At 40.3% G+C, this 18262-nt stretch overlaps 2 protein-coding genes across 8 annotated transcripts in view; both read right to left on the reverse strand.

Moving 5' to 3' along the window:
- VPS39 (VPS39 subunit of HOPS complex) overlaps positions 1-10872 on the reverse strand; it is a gene marked incomplete at both ends in the record, with an annotated part of 36226 nt that extends 25354 nt beyond the window's left edge. For 2 of the 3 annotated variants that reach the window (XM_084240827.1, XM_084240826.1), the window contains 2 exons: positions 5180-5245; positions 10800-10872. In XM_084240827.1, the coding sequence (XP_084096953.1) occupies positions 5180-5245; positions 10800-10872 (139 nt within the window). Of the gene's footprint in view, positions 1-5179; positions 5246-10760 lie in introns of all 3 variants that reach the window. The other variant, XM_084240825.1, reaches the window with a different exon arrangement.
- Positions 10873-14085: 3213 nt separating this feature from the next.
- Positions 14086-18262, reverse strand: part of TMEM87A (transmembrane protein 87A) — a gene marked incomplete at both ends in the record, with an annotated part of 41294 nt that continues 37117 nt past the window's right edge. For all 5 annotated transcript variants that reach the window (XM_084239727.1, XM_084239725.1, XM_084239726.1 and 2 more), the window contains 2 exons: positions 14086-14127; positions 15254-15284. In XM_084239727.1, coding sequence (XP_084095853.1) covers positions 14086-14127; positions 15254-15284 — 73 coding nt within the window. The remainder of the gene's footprint in view (positions 14128-15253; positions 15285-18262) is intronic.

Below are 18262 nucleotides of genomic sequence, written 5' to 3' on the forward strand. Positions count from 1 at the left end.
CTGGAACCACACAACCACCCCAAAAAGTAGGTATTATAATTCCAATTTCCTATTTGACAGTCCTGAAGGGTCTACCAGTTAGGTAATAAGCAGTAAGTTTGCCCAAAAGCAAACTCTAGGCAGACTGTAAGGCCTATGTGCTGAGCCCAGAAACTATCACCTGCCCCCCAGTTGGAGAGACTGTTCACAGTGCTGACTACGGTCTGCTCCCCACAGCTAGCAGTGGCCTGTCCCCAGCATCCACACGTCATTCAGCAAAGGAGGTGAAGAAGTGACACTAAACTTGCAGAAGATTCAGAAGTTGTATTCTGTCATTTTATTTCACAAGGAAAAAAAAAATTCAGTAGCTTCCTGATCAACAGAGTTCTGCATTTGAAAAGGGTTTTATTACTTGTAACAATTCTCTTTATAAGTACAACAATCTAGGGCAGATATCCTCAAACTTCTGGTCTTGGGATCTCTTCCTAATCTGAGAAATTACTGAGGACTCCAAAACTTTTATGTGAGTTATAGCTATCAACGTTCATCATATCAGAAATTAAAACTAAGAAATTTTTAAAATGTATTCATTGAGAAAATTTAAAAATATATTCATCCATTTAAAAATAACAGCAAGTCCATTACATGCTAGCATAAATAACAAATTTTAATGAAAAATAAGTATTTCTCCAAATTAATGCATTGTCTAACACTTTTGCAAATCGCTTTAATATCTGGTTTAATAGAAGACAGCTGGACTCACATCTGTTTGTGCATTTAATCTGTTTTGATGTACTGTTTTGGTTAAAGTATATGACCAAAAAAATCTGTCCTCACAGATGGACATATAGTTAGGAAAGGGAGTATTTTAATAGTATTTTCAGACAATTGTGGATCATCTTTAATATCATACCAAAAGTTGACAACTAGAATTTCTTATAATGAGGAATCTGAAAACTATTTTTTTCCTACTTATAGACGTATTATTTTCTTTTATTGTATCATATATCTTTTGATCTGTTTAATTTTTTTTTATTTTTAAACAATATTTGCTTCCCCCCACCCCCTCAGATTGAGCCCCCATAGAATTCCCTTCTCCAAGGCACCCGAGCACCATCACCACAGTCCCCTGTGCTCCTCCCTCCCTCCCTCTGAACCCTCTCCCTCCTCCTCCCCTGCAGGATGTCTCTGACTTATAGTAGTCTGGTTTTGCTTTGTTGTGCTTTGTACTGTTATTATTTTTTTACACTGATGTCTTATTTGGTTCCCCTATATTCCTGTTGTAAGTGAAACCATCCGATATTTTTCTTTTTCCTTCTGGCTTATTTCACTGAGCATAAAGGAATCTGAAACCTATTAATGAACTTTTCTGTTGGTGAAGTTTGTTGGTCTATCTTCACTTTAAATGGATCTTTTACTCATGCATGATTTAGAAACTTCATGAACTGGAAAAAACTGGTTTGCTGAGTTATGCAGATTTTACAAATGTTGGCATATTTTGTTACAGGATATATTTAAAAAATCATTATCACTCTCAATCTCAACAGAAAAATCATTAAGTATTGACAAGCTGAGGTCATGGGGGTAGATATAAGTATTCTATAATTCTAATTTTCTCTTAGAAGCTCTAACTTTATTATTAGCAAAAAATATTGTCAATTATTCCCTTTGACATGACAGATTCCCTCTGTTCATTTTTGAGAAATCTACCAAATAACCAGATGGTGTGAAAAACCATAGTCTGTCAGTCATTTTTTCCAAGCAAAAATGATAATCCGTGAAAAAGTGGCCAGTTGAGCTTGTAACTCAAACAATCACAAAGTACTTCACAAAGTACAATCACAAAGTACCCAAGACAGCCCTGTACTCTGTGCCTTGTCACCCAGAAGAAGTGCTTTATGTCCACTTCCCATTACATCACAGATTAAACAGACATGTTCTCAAAGGTCAAGAAACAATAAAATTAATAATTTTTACTGCCTCACAAAGATCATTCTTAAGTGAAATTGTTTTTAAAACCACAAGAACCAATGTGAGTACACGCTGGAGAACAACACAAAGGTTATAAGTATAGTTTGATATGAACAAGTTTGCTGACTACTATCTTAAACTTGTGCTTAGAGGTCAGCAGTTTTAGTTACCATTACTTTTGTACAATTAGTGCAAATGTGAAAAAATGTCAGTGAGAAAAACAAAAAACAAATGATGTTCATGCTTTAGCGTTACTGTGAAATTAGTTGTGACCTTGTAGATGCTCTCAAAGATCTTGGGGAACCCCCAGGATCTACAGATCATACTTTGAGAACCACTGCTGTAGAGTGATGGCACCACTGTAATAAACCTGAGTTTGTTAAGACCTTGGAAGTAAACTCATCTAACTGTTCTGTTTAAGATACAAATAGAAGCAGGCCTACAGACATTTTTTAGCTCAAAAGATGGCTCATATTAGATCAAAGTCCAGGTCATGACATTTTATTAGCGCCTTCATTTCCTCAGAAAGACAGTATAATAGCAGTCCTATCTAGGTTTGGAATATTTCAAATTTAGAAGTCAATTCATAAAGGCCAGGGTCTAACTTTAGTCCAAACTAGACCAGAGCTAAGTCAGAATTAAACTGTTCTCTAAGGGTATAGAAAGAGAAATAAAGTTTCTAATCAGAGTTGGACTTGATAATTGTCTAAGGTAGGTTAGTATTGCTAGTCAAGTTACATATGAGGAAGATGAAGTCCAGAAATTAACTAACTTGTCAAAAAGGCAAGGAAGAATCACCATCCCAATCAGATTAATATCATCAGTCCAGACTACATGATGCATAAGATTTACTTTTGAAAGATTTACTAGTTTTCAGTTCCTCACCACTTACATAGAACTGGTATCTTAAACAAGTCACTTTATTACAGTATTTAGTATTTGATGGCAAAAACAACTGATTAGATAACAACTGTTGGGGGTAAAAATATCAGGTTCTCTTATCTCCCTGTCCTACACAGTACCTAAGTCATAGCAGATAGTCAAAAAAGACTGCTGAATACTGAATAAAATCCAAGGCAAGCTTCATTTTTAAAGTACAGACTAAATAATAATAATAAATGTCTCAGAATAAATATTCTGGCTCTGAGAACTAAAAATTTAAAATATGGGTCAGCAAAGTACTGCCATGGGCCAAATGCAGCTACCAATATGTTTTTGAAAATAAAGTTTTATTGGAACACAATCCTCTGTATGTACATACATATTGTATATAAACTGTATACAATATGTTGTTATTGTATACATAGTGTACATGTTTACATACATATTGTAAATATGTACATTTTACATATTACAGTCTACATATTGTAGGCTGCTTTTCAGCTATAAGAGCAGAATGAGTGGCCTTCTTGGTGGCTCAAGGGGTTAAGACGCAACCTATGAAGCTATCCGCAGCCACTGCAGCATGAGTTCGATCCCCAGTCAGGGATGTGACCCACATGACACAGCAGACCTCTCCTGACTCGCCCACTGCTCCCCTCAGCAGTGTATTTCAATCTGCCTGTTCTGTTCCCAACTCTATCTCTGGTGAATCACATCACCCTCCACACCTTTGGCCTGTACCCCAGTTCTTGTAAGCATAAATAAATCTTAAAAAAAAAAAAAAGACAGAAAGAGCAGTCATGACAGGGATCTTACGAACTACAAAGCCTAAAATATTTATTATTTTAGAATAAGTCTGACTCTTGCTTTGAAGGAAAATTGAAACACATAAATGAAACCATCTGTTTTAATCTTCCAGTTTCTCTTGTTATTCTCACCATAGAACCTGATCAGATACTTTCTTCTGTCCCTACTACACCAGTAAAGGGTAGCAGAATATGCTATCCCAAAACACACTATTTGATGTAAAGACTATTTTGAGCTGAAGGTAACTAAGATACTAAAAAAAAAGCTCTCTGCCCTTCCTCTTTTTGCCTAAAAGCATAAATTTACAAAGGAATCCTCCTTCCCTCTCAACCAGAAAGAACAAAATTTAATCGCTGGGGACAACTCTAGGCTTTTATCAGCCAAAAGATAGCATCAGAGGAATCTATGTAACTAACTTATCTCCTGTTAGTTCCCCAATATATTCACCTTTCTACAATTTACCACTTTAGAATCTTAAAGTCCCTTTTCTTCATCTTGTTACTTCTCTAAAAGTTTATTCTTCACTTGATAAGATGCTTTAGAAGACCAAATTCTTATGGTTACTTATCACTGAATACTCCCACATGTGAGGCACATGTTACTAAAAATCTGTTCGTTTTTCTCTTGTTAAGCTGTCTTTTGTCATTCCTTTTACAGGAACCCATCCACAGAACCTAGGCTGGGTAGAGGGGGAAAAGAATTTCTTTCCCTACACCAGAAGATGCTCTTTTCTTCCAATGGTACCCTTGTTCCAGGTTCAAAGAGAAGACTCTCTTTCCTACCCTTACCTTAAACTATTTATTAAGCAAAGTTATATAATCTTGTGTTTTGTAAAGAATCTCTGTAACTGTAGAGTATAATCTCCACACAGATCAAGTTTCCATTAAGAAACCATAGAAATAAATTTAGGAAAAGGCAGTGAGGTACTTTTTTCCCCATTAGAGAATACTCGATTGGAATAAATTTCAAATACTTTTAGTTATTATTCTGTATTTTTACTGACAAAGTTATTTTGGATTAGAGCTTTAATTTTAAAAGTACTTTCAAGCTTATTACTGTATCTGACCCCAGTGACTTTATAAAACACACAGTTTACATAAGAGGAAACTGACATTGGAACGGATTCACAGCCACGTGGCCAAGGAGAAGTAAACTAATCTAACCCAGGTCCTCTATTTCCTACTCTCTAAGTTCACATGATCTTTTATATGAAGAATTTCTAGTTTTTTCCCTACTACCATGTCATTTACACAGAATCCTATTCCCATCAGTATTTCTTACTTCTGGCAATAAGTCTCCAAGAAGTGAGGCGAGAAGTAACATCCACTTTACCTACTAGATGGGGAGTAGGGGAGCAGTCTTTAAAAAAATCTCTAAAGATTCTCACATTTCTCCCTGATATCTTTGTGCAACCTCCTCCCCCAATCACTATGTTAATGGTCCAGAAATCACTAATTTCACAGTAAACTAGCCAACTATCCAAATTCTTTTTACATGCCCAGTAAGCCACCTCTTTTCAGTTCTGGAAAGTTCCACTTACCAACGTCCTTCCGAATCCTATATAGAAGAAGATGTCCTTGTTTGGTTCCAACGAGAAGCCATTCCTCTGAAAAATAAAAGATTTATAAGATAAGAAAGGCCAATCAATGTTAGTAAGACCTTATTTCTTTAGCTAGGGCTTGTAGTAAAAAATCAGAGTCCAGAAAATGAGCTGCGTTTGATAGCTGATGTTTTGCACAGCTCAGCAATATTTAGTTAAGAAATCAATTAATCAAAAAATATTTCTTGAACAATTACCAATCCAGATACATTAGAAGATTAAAAGAGTTCTTGGTTTGTTTCAATATTAAACTAACCCAAAATATGATGGAAGTTTATAAAATCATAAAATGGATAGCATAAATAGGAAACTAGGTATCTAACTTCAGAAATAACATCTAAAAGACATCCTTTGGGGCCTCCCTGGTGGCGCAAGGGGTTAAGACGCAACCTATGAAGCAATCCGCAGCCTCTGCAGCACGAGTTCGATCCCCAGCTGGCCAGGGAGCTACCTACATGGCGCAGCAGCCCTCTCCTGACTCGCCTGCTGCTCCCCTCAGCAGTGTATTTCAGTCAGTCTGCCTGTTCTGTTCCCCATTCTGTCTCTGGTAAATCCTCTCACCTCCCGCATCTCTGGCCTGTACCCAGCTCTTGTATGCATAAATAAATAAATCTTCAAAAAATAAAAAAATAAATAAATAAATAAAAGACATCCTCTGAAGTCTTTATGATTCCAGTTTAGGGAAAACAGAGGTGCCATAACGTATTACAGCTACAGGATTTGTTAACTCAAAAGCTGAGGACAAGAAACTTTGTCCATGGCCTTGAAGGTTTGTTCTTCTTCCCCTTCAGGGCCTCTCCTGCAACCAGGCTTCACCAGATCCTCTGTTAGACAAAGAAACATCCTAGCTTGATCTCCTTCGTATTTATTGGAGAGGGAGGTGCTGGAGCAGCACTGTATGTCATGCATCTGGCTTTGTTCAACCCAGATGTCAGCTGGGGCAGAAATAACCCACAACCCTGGAAAAAACTGTGTCCCAATGATACATACAAGTTCTAATGTAGAAAACAGCAAACTGAAGGAAGGAGGTCCAGACTTCTAAATGAAATATTTCACTATAAAGCTGCTTAAAATGAAGATCTTCCAGAAGTTATACATACAATTTTCCACTTCTCAGGAAAAACTTCCCTCTGAATGAATGAAATCATGTTGGTGTATTGTACTGGGGTTCACACTAATTAATAAACATCTGAAGCTTGGGGAGGGGGAGCTAAGAACAATAAAAAGTGTTGATAAAGAAGAAATTGGAACCCTCATAGATTATTAGTGGGAAGGTAAAATGTCGCTGTAATTTTGGAAAAGTCTGGTAGTTCTCAAAGATTAAATATAGTTACATCCCAGCAATTCTACTCCTGGGCATATACTTATGAAAAACAAAAACCCATGTCCACAGAAAAATTTGCACAAACGTGTGATAGAATTATCTGTAATAGCCAAATGTCTATCAACTGATGAATGTGAAAGATCAGGGCAGTGGAAATTAGCCAAAATGTGAAAGATTAGGCAGTGGATATTAGCCAGCCAGTAAGAGGTATGAAGTACTGGTATAAGCTACAATAGAAATGACCTGAAAACATCTGCTAAATGAAATGAGGCAGACAAAAAAGGCCACATATTGTATAATTCCATTTACATGATATATCCAGAATAGGCAAATCTAAAAAGGCAGAAAGAACAGTGGTTGCCTACGGCTGATAGGTTGGGGGTGAAACAGATGGTGAAAATTAATGGATATGGGGTTTCTTTGGGGAGTGATTAAAAATGTTCTAAAATTAACTGTGGCATACAAGTACAGCTCTGTGAATGTACTAAAAACCACTGAATTGTCCAATTTAAAAGAATTATATGATATGTTAATTTAATCTTAATAAAGCACTTATAAAAATGGTCTCAGGCAGTGGTCGTACATTTTGGTATGTATCAGAATTATTTGAGGGTGTGTTGAAATAGACTGACTGGAAGGGAGCCTGGGAACCTGCATTTCTAACAATTTTCCGGGTGATACTGATGCCCTGGTTCAGGAATTGCATTTTGGGAGACACTGGTCTAGGCTAAAGATTACAAAAGTGTTTAAATAATTATCTTCACATTTCTTATAAATCATTAAGAGAAATTAAATATATATAATCTTCCTCTGCTTCTTAATGTTGCAACATAAAGGTCACTTACTCATTCCTTGTTTATACTCTCTTAATCCTTTATTAAATAAAATATTGGCTAATGGTAAACAAAATTTACTGAGCATACATTATGGTCCAGGGAATGCCAAGCATATATCATGTTATTTCAGTAATCTCACAACTATCCCTAGAAGAATTTAATTCTTTCAATCTCCACCTTCTAGATGAGGAAATTGAAGTCTAGAGGATAAATTAATTTGCCCAGACATGTAATAAGTTGGCAGATCTGGATTCTAACTCCAGTCTGTCTGACTCCTAACAATCTGTCTAACCCCTAAGAACTTTGACGAACTTACTAAGGCATCCCATGTCAAAGGAATGGCTGTTGGTTAGAGCTTATCTGAAAGACAGTGGTTATATTTATGAGAATAGTTTTCAGTAGCCACATCAGGAACATTTCTCCAGGTTGATGTCCTTGGTCTTCCAGAATATATGATTGTCTTTTACATTTTTTGTTTTAAAGTGAAGGCAGGACACAGAAAGCAAGACATCGTGTGCTCTAAATGACATAAGTGGAAATTAGAAATAACACTAACTCTGAAGGAATGCTGGAGATTTATGTTGGAGCAGAATATGGTGAAAAAGTTCAGCTCACAACGCTCACTTTGTACAAGGTGTGTTTAGAACTCTACTTAGGCATGTCACTGTATCAAGCATTTGGCAATATTATAGTTGATTTTTAGGATACCCACTGATATTTCAGATTTAAATAAAAAGAAGTGGAATTTTTAAAATTCACTTATAATATAGATAAAAATCTATAACCAAAAGGCCAATACTATGTTCACCATCTTTGCTGTCCTTCCCTCTCCACTCTCCCCGTTCCCGTACTAGCTCGTGTTTTTCTTTATTTCCTTTAGCGGTTTCAGCTTCTATCCAGGTCTACGGGGCCTCCTAATTTTGCCGCATCAAGAGAAACAACCCATTTCCATAGAGTCTCTCCAGGGTCCCCATGACAATCTCAACTGGTCTCATTCTACAAGTTTACATGTCCTTCCATTTTTGCTGTCAATTACCTTAGAGCAGTTCTCTGATGCCGTCACACTGGGGTTTAACAACAACAAACCCCCCACGAAGTCACACTACAACCCATATGGAGTCAAACTCATATATTTGAGAATCTATTTTTCATTTTTACTGAAATGTTTGTTTTCCAATAGAGCTTTCTTGTCAAATACCTACTCTATTTGAGTGTTTCTCAAAGCATAATGGAACCAGATAAATTCACTGCAGTTTTTTTTAAATGTTCAGCTGAATTTTTATTTGGTGAGCCTTCTCAAACTTTCAATTGGAGGTGCTAAGGAAAAATGCATTTATCATCTATGCAAAGTAGTCTAAGCAACTTGTAATACTAGACACATCACCTATATACTCATTCTTAATCCTCAAACTCATAAGGAAAAACAGTGCATCATTCAGATGTGATGATGACACAGAATCTTGAAGAGGCTTAATATGGTTACAGAAATCCGTGGAGGCTCAAGCGGCTGGAGGAACTGATCTACACCAGGCCTCCACATTCTGACATATCATCACATAACACAGCTGTGCCTGCCAAACACAGAATGAGATGCCTTTGGTGTAGGCATGGGGTGTGGAAGACACTCTTCTGAGACTCAACAATGCATTTCAGAAAGTGGGATATACTGTACAAATGGGTGACACGCATTTGTAGGACACAAGAGTCAGACCTACAAAATTCCTCACAATCTAATCCTGAGCCACAGGGTTGGACCTAATCCCACCTGGGAAGTGAGTAACGTTGTGTTCTTTTGTTCATAATTACCCTAATGAACAGTACCACAGAGTCCAACCTCATGTAATAAATAATTACAGTGCTGGCAACTTCAGAGAAGTCAGAGATTAGTAAGGGAGTGATCAGTTCCTTTCTTTGAGCCACGGGGCAAACAACTGTGTTTCTCAAAGTATAAGACCCTAATTAGCTGCATCAGAATCACCTGGACTTATGAAAAAAGCATATTCCTGAAAACTGCTTCTAGAGATTCCGAGTCAATGTGGTGGTGTCCTCTAATCTGCATTTTTAAAAATTGTTTTTATTTTTTAATCTTGTCTAGAAGGCTTTCTTGAGCAGAACTGAGTGGAAATCTAACAGAACCCACTTCATAATGGTCACATCAGCCATTAAATAGTGTAACTCACTGTTGCAGGTGCCATAGTTTGATCTAGAACCCTAGAGATCTACATGGTGTACACTGTGCCTTCACTTTTGCAGCTTGCCATAACTCCATGGTATCTTTCCCATCACCAATACCTTTATTATTTTTAATACTGTAGGGTATGCCAAATCACATTAATTTATTTTATGAGACATTTACATAATGTCAAAGAATGATGAGAAGTCTGGCTTCCACTGTTTACTCTGCAGTGAAGGCACCCTACTGAAGAGGCAGTGAAGAACTCACCAGGTGACACTGTCCATAGATGAATCCATAAGATGCCAGCCACAACCAAGATCCATGAGGCCCATCATGGGCACCTAACTCAGTATAAGATTTAATTAAGAGCTCTATGCCACCTTTATATGGCCATTGATTTCTAGGACCTAGCCATTAACAGAAAAGAATGAAATTATTTGTTAGTTTTTGCTGGCTATTACCAGACACAACTACTCATACATAACTCATAGTTAAGATTTGTTTAGTCAAGATCTGGAGCCCTGAAACCATCTATATTCCAGAGCCCACAAGAGCTGCCTGACGCTGCTTTCTGCACTGGACAATCTCGGAGTACTATCCAAGTTAACACGGGTTAGATATCCTGACAACCTGGAATAATATTCCACCTATGGAGTTAGTTAACTGGAGCACTTTGGATACAAGGCAATCAACCACCTGGTTAGATTAAGAGTTTGGAATAACAAACTGAGTTACCCACAGTAATGAAGTGAAAGATGAGTGTTGGGTAAGGGAAAAAAAAGTCATATGGTATTAACTTGTTCAATGTCCAAAAAGACAAAACTCAAACACAACAGTGCTGTCCTTCACTTAGGAAACAAAACAATCACCTGGACAAGTTCAACTCCCTGCAAGCTGAGAACTTCCCACTGCTTTGTTATTCCAAACTAAGTCTTCTTGACTCTAAATGCGTCAAAGCTGGGCACAATTAATAAGAAAAGCTCAATCTCCAACCGAGAGCACAGGTAAGTGGAAGGTTCCTAAAATGCCTGGGTCCCTGGGGATCGCCTCAGCCGCTCCCCACTACCTACACGGCTCTGCCGTCCCCTCAGCCAGGCACTCTAGGAAGAGTCCGACAGGAGCCCACAGCCAGACGCCATGCAGTGCCCTCGCCTTGTGTAAAGTCTGGGCCGCTCCCGCGCTGGCCCAGCCTCGGTCTCCTGGCCCCTCGGCCCGTCATCTCACCCCAAGCAGCCAGGCAGTCGATCTGCAGAGGCAGCTTTTCTAGGATCGGCACGGGCTCGAAGGCGTCGTGCATGGCGGCGAGCAGAGTGTCGCCGCCGCCGTCTTCTCACCCGGAGCTGGCCGGGCCGGGCCGGGCTTGGGGCCAGAAGCAGGCCCCGGGGACGCGAACCGGGAGGCGGGAGAGGACCCCCAGCTACAGGCCCCGCGGCCACAGAGCCATCCCCGACGCCGGACTTCCGGGCCCGCCGCTCCCGCCCCTTCCGCCGCCCAAACCCCGCCCCTTCCGCTCGGCCCCCGCGTCGCCCTGGACACGCGGGCGCTCGGCTCCGCATCCTCCGGCCAGACTCGGGGTGTCTGCCTCGCGGGGTCCGAGTAGTCAAGAATGTAACAAGGAGAGTTAGTATTAATCTTAGGGCTGTTACAGACATTGGAGCGTGACGGTGAAGAATTAGCTCTTTGCGTCAGTTGGACCTGGGATGGAAATTTGCCATTTAGGAAATGAGCAGTGACTTTTAGGAAATTAGCAGTGAATTTAAATTCTTCGCTTTTCTGCAAAGTGTCATGTACCTACCTAGCATTGTGAACGCTTAGCAAGGTCTGACACGTTGTAAACACGCAATAAATGGTATTGCTATTATAATCCCAACTAGTTGGGAGTACCTCACCCACACATTTTAAATGCTCTAGGTCAAAGTGTGGATCCCAGACCAATGGAGGCAGCAGAATCACCTGGGAACTTGTTACAAATGAGAAGTCTCAGGCCCCATTCCAGCCCTAATGAATCAGATACTGGAGGGATAGAGGGAGAGGAGGTGTGTGTAAGGCATCTGTGACTTAATAACATGCACTTAATAAAGTGCATGAGTCCAAGGAAATAGCAGGTGTGACACAAAATTAAATATTTAAGTTTAAAGCAGAAATGTCAAAAAATGAGTGAGAGATGGGCCTCCCGGGTGGCGCAGCGGTTGAGCGCTGGGTTGCGAAGCTGCCAGCAGCCTCTGCAGTGCCGGTTGGATCCGGGCCCCGGCTGCAACCCTGCCACCGGAGGAGGATCCCACATGGCGCGCAGACCTCTCCTGCCGCCCGCTGCTCCCCTCAGCAGTGTACTTCGGTCCTTCTGCCTGCTCTGCTCCCCGCTCTGGCTCTGGTGAATTCTCTCACCCTCCCGCGCTTCTGACTGTACCCAGTGCTTGTATAAATAAATAAATAAAAATCTTTTTTAAAAAAAAAGTGAGACTATGATATGAAGAAAAGAAAAAACAAACCCTGACCCTGGTCACTTTATTTTTACACTAACTCCGGATATTCATCTATAAATTATGAGTACTGTTTCTTGCTTCTGATGATAAAAATATTTTCAAAACTTGCTAAACAAATCCTTTGTTATGGCTGATTTTCACAATGGAAACTGAACACCTTGAAATTGTGTTAAGTATCAATTGCTATGCTGAAAGAAGGCCTAGTGTCTTCCAGTTCAAAGCTGAGAGACAAAGATAAAAAGAAACAGTGTAAATGCTAAGGTTACAGGCAATGTGACACTATAAATTCCTTCTCAATCTGTCCTAAGAAATGATACATTATGTCCAGTCACAGTACATAAGAAACCATAAAATAAAGCAGAAGAGATTATGATGTCCCAGGATACAGAACTAATATACAGAACTAATAAAGTGTGTACACTTCTGCTTAATACAATAGTTTCTTTCCCCCTAGTCAACTTCTAACTCGGTCTCAAAATATACTTGACCAATATGCTGCTGCATTGTAATTCTCATTCACTTGGTAAATTTTAAATTTTAACAAGAGGAGCACATGACAGTAGTCTAGTGCTGAGTTAGTCTTTTGCTGAGTTAACCTTCTTCGTATTTACCCTTAGAGATACAGACGCAATGATTTTTTTAAATTAGCACAACAAATAGCTATAGAGAAACATTACAAAAGTGTTAACACATTCACTACAGTATGAGTTAAGGAAGAGAGTAGTCATGTGATCTTTGGTTCAACCAGAAATTATATAGAATAAAAACCATGAAAAGAGGATTTCCACAAGAGAGTTTGGAAAGAAAAAGAGGTCTTTGGAGAGAATTTGGAAGAAGAAAACACGGGAGAAACAATTTTGTTAAAATTTTTTTATATTAAAAAGTGGCATGAACTTTCTATGTAGAACAAAAATCTTGGAAAGGCAAAATTGGATAAAACCATTAAAACAAACATAGTGCTTCAAATGAATCCCATCACCTTGTGATGTCTCATAAACAGTCCCTAAGACCAACACCAGTTACAAGAATAGTCAATCCTAAACAATGAGCAGCAAGTCCAGGGCCTCCATACTACTAAATGGAGTGAAAAATGGTTTAAATTAAGCCAGAATGACCTGTCTCCTTTGTATCAGCTCCTCCTCCTGAAGCATCACAGTACCTGTAGCAAGTAGCTTACTCATAAGCACTTAGATGAAGAGCCTCTGCATCTAGTGCAACACCCAGTGAATGGCATGAAGGAAAACAGCAATGCTGCCCTGGAAACTTACAAAACAGTAGTTAAAAGTTCTGGAGTGTGCACCACATTGCCAGCAATGGGATGTGTCACAATAACAGATGTCAAAAGAGTTAAACTAATATTTCTCTCTAAAGTACATCTGAAATAGAAAAATCTTTAATATACACCATTTGTAAACAAAATTGCACTTGATTTTGCTTTTTTAAATGATCTGAATCACACTATAACAGTTTCTTTCTTTGAATCATTGCTAGACCATGGCTCTCCTTAACTCAGAAGGACTCTCTCAAAACTACCCTTGCAAGATGTAACCTTGGCTAGCCAGGAAATGGAAAGATAATTAACAATTTCCCCCCATCACCTATGTAACGCCCTAAATAAATAAAAATTACAGGCAGTTGCTCCTGGAGATTACGTATTACAGTACTGATGTCGTAGTTCTTTAGAAGATGTTAAATTTTTTTAGTTTGACAGATTAAACAATTTAAATATTATAGAAGACTCAGGAACAACACACATAAATTGCATAAACATCCATGTCAGGATATGGGAGGGAAAGGGACATCAAGTCGTAAATAAGAAAGGTAGATTTTTCTCATCCTATGAACTTGTTTTCAATAAGATGTTCTCCTTGTTCTGACACTTCTCGCCAGCTCTAATGCACAAAGATCAAGGAACAGATCAGGATGTCACTGCCTCCTTTAATCCCATGGAGCAGTGTAGAAGACTGACACAGAGGCTGATCTCTCCCCAGACATTAGCCATCTTCAACTGCAAATCCTTCCATTATTTACTCCATTTTGGATCTTTCAAAGTGTGTGATCATTCGTTCCTAGGGAAAAAGAATAAGTTAATTTTAAGTATATTAACTTTAAATGGTCTACATTACGAGTGTCTTCTACATAGACAATGCACAAACATGTATTTCCCATTGGTTCTTGTTTATGTTAACTACTGAGAGCAATGGCTCCTAACCATAGAAAGACTTTGAGGGGCCTCCCTGGTGGTGCAGGGGTTAAAGTCTCAGCACTGTCAAGCTATCACCAGCCACTGAGGCATGAGTTTGATCCCTGGGCAGGGAGCTGACCCACATGGCACAGCAGACCTCTCCTGTCTTGCCCGCTGCTACCCTCAGCAATGTATTTCAGTAGATCTGCCTGTTCTGCCCCCAACTCTGTCTCTGGTAAATCCTCTCACCCTCCCTCCCTCACCTCTGGCCTAGTCCCCAGTTCTTTGCATAAATAAATAAAAATAAATCTTAAAAAAACCACATAAATTAAAAAAAAAAAAGATTTTGAAACATACAGATGGTCCAGAGTCCACCCCAAATTACATCAATATCTCTAGGTTTCAGGGTATCAAGCCACATATCAAAACGAATTACATTTTTTTGATTATGTAATTTTTTTTATTTTTTAAAAAAATTTACTTTTTACATCATTTTTCATTTTTAAACAATATTTGCTTCCCCCACCCCCTCAGGTGTAGTCCCATAGAATTTCCTTCCCCAATGCACCCATGCACCTCACCTCAGTCCCCTGTGCTTCTCCCTGCCTCCCTCTGAGCCCTCTCCCTCCTCCTCCTCTGTAGTATGTCTCTGGTTTATAATTGTCTGTTTGCTTTGTTGTACTATTATTATTTTTTTACACTAATGTCATATTTGGTTCTCCTATTTTCCTGCTGTAAATGAAACCATCTGATATTTTTCTTTTTCCTTCTGGCTTATTTCACTGAGCATATTTCCTTCTAGCTCCATCCACGTTGCTGTGAATGGCATGAGTTTATCTTTTTTGATTGCTGAATAATAAGGAATTGCATTTTTTAGTCAATTAAGATGATTACATATTTACTTAAGATTAAGCATTAATAAAAAATGCATACCCTGTCTGACTCAGGAATTTAACTTGACTAAACAGTCAAGTATTTAAACAATCTATGCACATAATTTGATTACTCACCTCATCTGAATCCAGAAGGGCTGGAAGTGCTCTGCAGAGAAAAACACCAAATTGAACAATGTAATATAAAACTAGAAATGGTTCATAAAGGATAGTGGAATAATGAACACAGTTTAAAAAAGCTTTTTTAGTATTATCTAAGATTTATATGATAGCCATTTCAGGGAGAAAAAGAAAATGCAGGGGAGGGGGCGGAGCAACATGGCTGCGAGGAGACGCTGCGAGTAAGATCTCCCATTAAAAAAGTTAATAGGGAGGAAAAGCGGCAGGTCCCAGTGAGAACTGGGACACGGAAGATAAACGGACGACTCCAGCAAACTGCCCGAAGAAGAAAGTTGCCATAAAAGAGGACCAGAAGGGAGGGAAGCGCAGAACCCTGCTCCCCTCCCCCGCCCACAGAGGCGGCACTCTCAGCAGAGGAGGGAAACAACAAACCAAAACGGCCAACAAGAAAAACGGACGCAGCAAGTGGGACTGTGAGTGGAAAGGAACTATTGCAGCCACCACACCCCGTGAACGGGAGCTGAGGCGAACCCTGCAGGATTCGCCGCGGCGGTGAGCGAACGGCTCCGGGCGCCATTAGAGAAGAACAAAGACCCCGGGAGACACGCACACAGCCCGGGCTGCCGGTAAGCTTGCGCGGAAAAGGGCGCACTCGGCGCGCTTGAAAAGCAAGTGCAGACCAGGATCGCGGCTGCCCAGGTCCCCCCGCCTGCGACCTAGGCTTGGGAGACGACCTAGGCTTGCGGGGAGACTCTCGGAGGTCCTCACCGAGGTGAAGGTCCCTCCCTGAGTAAGCAGGAACCAGGCGCCCAGGCACGGGAGCGGTGCAAAAGGCGCCATTCCCGCGCCACTGAACTGGGCTACAGCCCGCGTCCTGGAACTGAGGGCTTTGGAACTGAGACCCGGGGCATGAAATTAGGGGCGTGGGTTCCCCACGACGGTGGGGCACAAGGCAGACACAGCACCCCAAAGCCGTTGAGGTGTACCCTACCATCCCCGCTCTGCTCCCTGTCCCACGGGGTGGAAAATCAGCTCCCCAAGGGCTCTAGGAGAGATCTCTGGCGCCACCTAGCGACTTGAAGCCAGCACAGGCTCCTGAAGGAGCTAGTGGCCAGCTGGGGAGTTAGCCCACACCGGGCACCTTCCGAACAAGTAGTCTGAGCCCACAGGGAGAGCGAGCACCCACAGCCGGGGCAGACCAGGCACGCAGAAGAGTGTGCCTGACACCGGACGCGCAGGGAGTGTGTCCCACATCACCATTTTAGAACAGGGACATTTCTTCAGTAAAGACTACCTGCAGAAGGCTTCCTCAGGAGCCAGAGGTGAGCGGGGGAAGTTCGCCCACGCCAGACCCCCTCTGGCCTGCAGTCCAAGCCCAGAGGGGGAGCAGGAACCCACCGCCGGGGCAGATCAGGCGCACAGGGGAGTGTGTCCCCACATCGACATTTTAGGACAGGGACCTTTCTCCAATAAAGACTGCTTGAAACTGACAGATGACTCCTGGAGGAACCAGAGGGGAGCAGAGAAGCTCACCCAAGATGCCGGCCAGTCCCAACTACACAGTGTCCCAACGCATACGGCAAATTAGAAAACAGACAGTAGGGAGGAGAAGAACCACACGCAACCTAGCAACTCTCCAGAGAAAAAGCACACCACAAAAAGAAAACCAGCCCTCAGATTGCAACGACAGTAACTTGGAAGAACTTCTGAGCCTTCCAGAAAGAGAATTTAAAATTGCCGTGATTAAAAAACTGACAGAAGTCATAAAGGAAAACAATGATAAGGGAAAAATAATCAACGATCAGAAGAATGAAATTGAGTCCCTAAAGAGGGAAGTAAAAGAAATGCAGGAGATCAAAGAATTAGTGGAAGAACTAAAGAATTCTGGGAAAAGCAATGAAAGCAGAATTGATGAAATGGAAGAACGAATAAGTGCTCTTGAAGACACAGAAATAAAAAGAACCAAAACAGAAAAGGAAAGAGAAGTACAAAGGAAAAAGAATGAAGAAAGACTTCGGGAACTATCTGACTCCATGAGGAAAGGAAATATAAGAGTTATAGGAATACCAGAAGGAGAGGAGAGAGAAGTAGGAACAGAGAAAATATTCAAAGAGATAATTGAAGAGAACTTCCCAAATGTGAAGAAGGAGCTGAAAATTGATATACAAGAAGCAAGAAGAACACCAAACTTCCACGACGAAAGAAAAAATACAGCAAGACACATAATAGTAAAGCTCCCAAGAATCCAGGACAAGGAAAAAATAATGAAGCTGGCAAGAGGGAAGAAACAGATAACATTCAAAGGAAAGCCAATCAGGCTGACATCAGACTTCTCCGAAGAAACACTACGGGCAAGGAGAGAGTGGAGGGACATAGTCAACAGACTCCAAGAAAACAGATGCCAACCAAGAATACTCTATCCCGCAAAGCTCTCCTTCCTCTTTGAAGAAAGAATATGGACCTTCCCAGACAAACAGAAACTCCGGAATTTCATTGCAACTAAACCCCCACTCCAAAAAATACTACAAGGAGTCCTAAAGCCAGAACCTCAGAGGGACGAATAACAATGAAAGAAGGCCAAAAAAAAAAAAAAAGTTATTAAAAGAATAAATAAATAAAATCAAAGGAAAGACAAACACAATGGCAAATACAGATGTTAACATATCAATATTAACTCTAAATGTAAATGGACTAAACTCTTCAATAAAAAGACACAGAGTTGCAGCCTGGATTAAGAAACAAAACCCAACCTTTTGCTGTCTCCAGGAAACACATTTAGCTACAAAAGATAAAAATAGGCTCCAAGTTAAAGGATGGAAAACAATCCTACAAGCAAATGGACCAAAAAAGAAAGCAGGAACAGCTATACTTATATCAGATAAAACAGATTTCAAACTCAAAAAGATAAAAAGAGACCCCAATGGTCACTACATTATGATCAAGGGGACAATACTTCAAGAAGAAATAACACTCATTAACATATACGCACCAAACGAAGGAGCACCA

This window comes from Talpa europaea, assembly GCF_964194135.1.
Source record: "Talpa europaea genome assembly, chromosome: 8".
Classification (NCBI taxonomy): domain Eukaryota; kingdom Metazoa; phylum Chordata; class Mammalia; order Eulipotyphla; family Talpidae; genus Talpa; species Talpa europaea.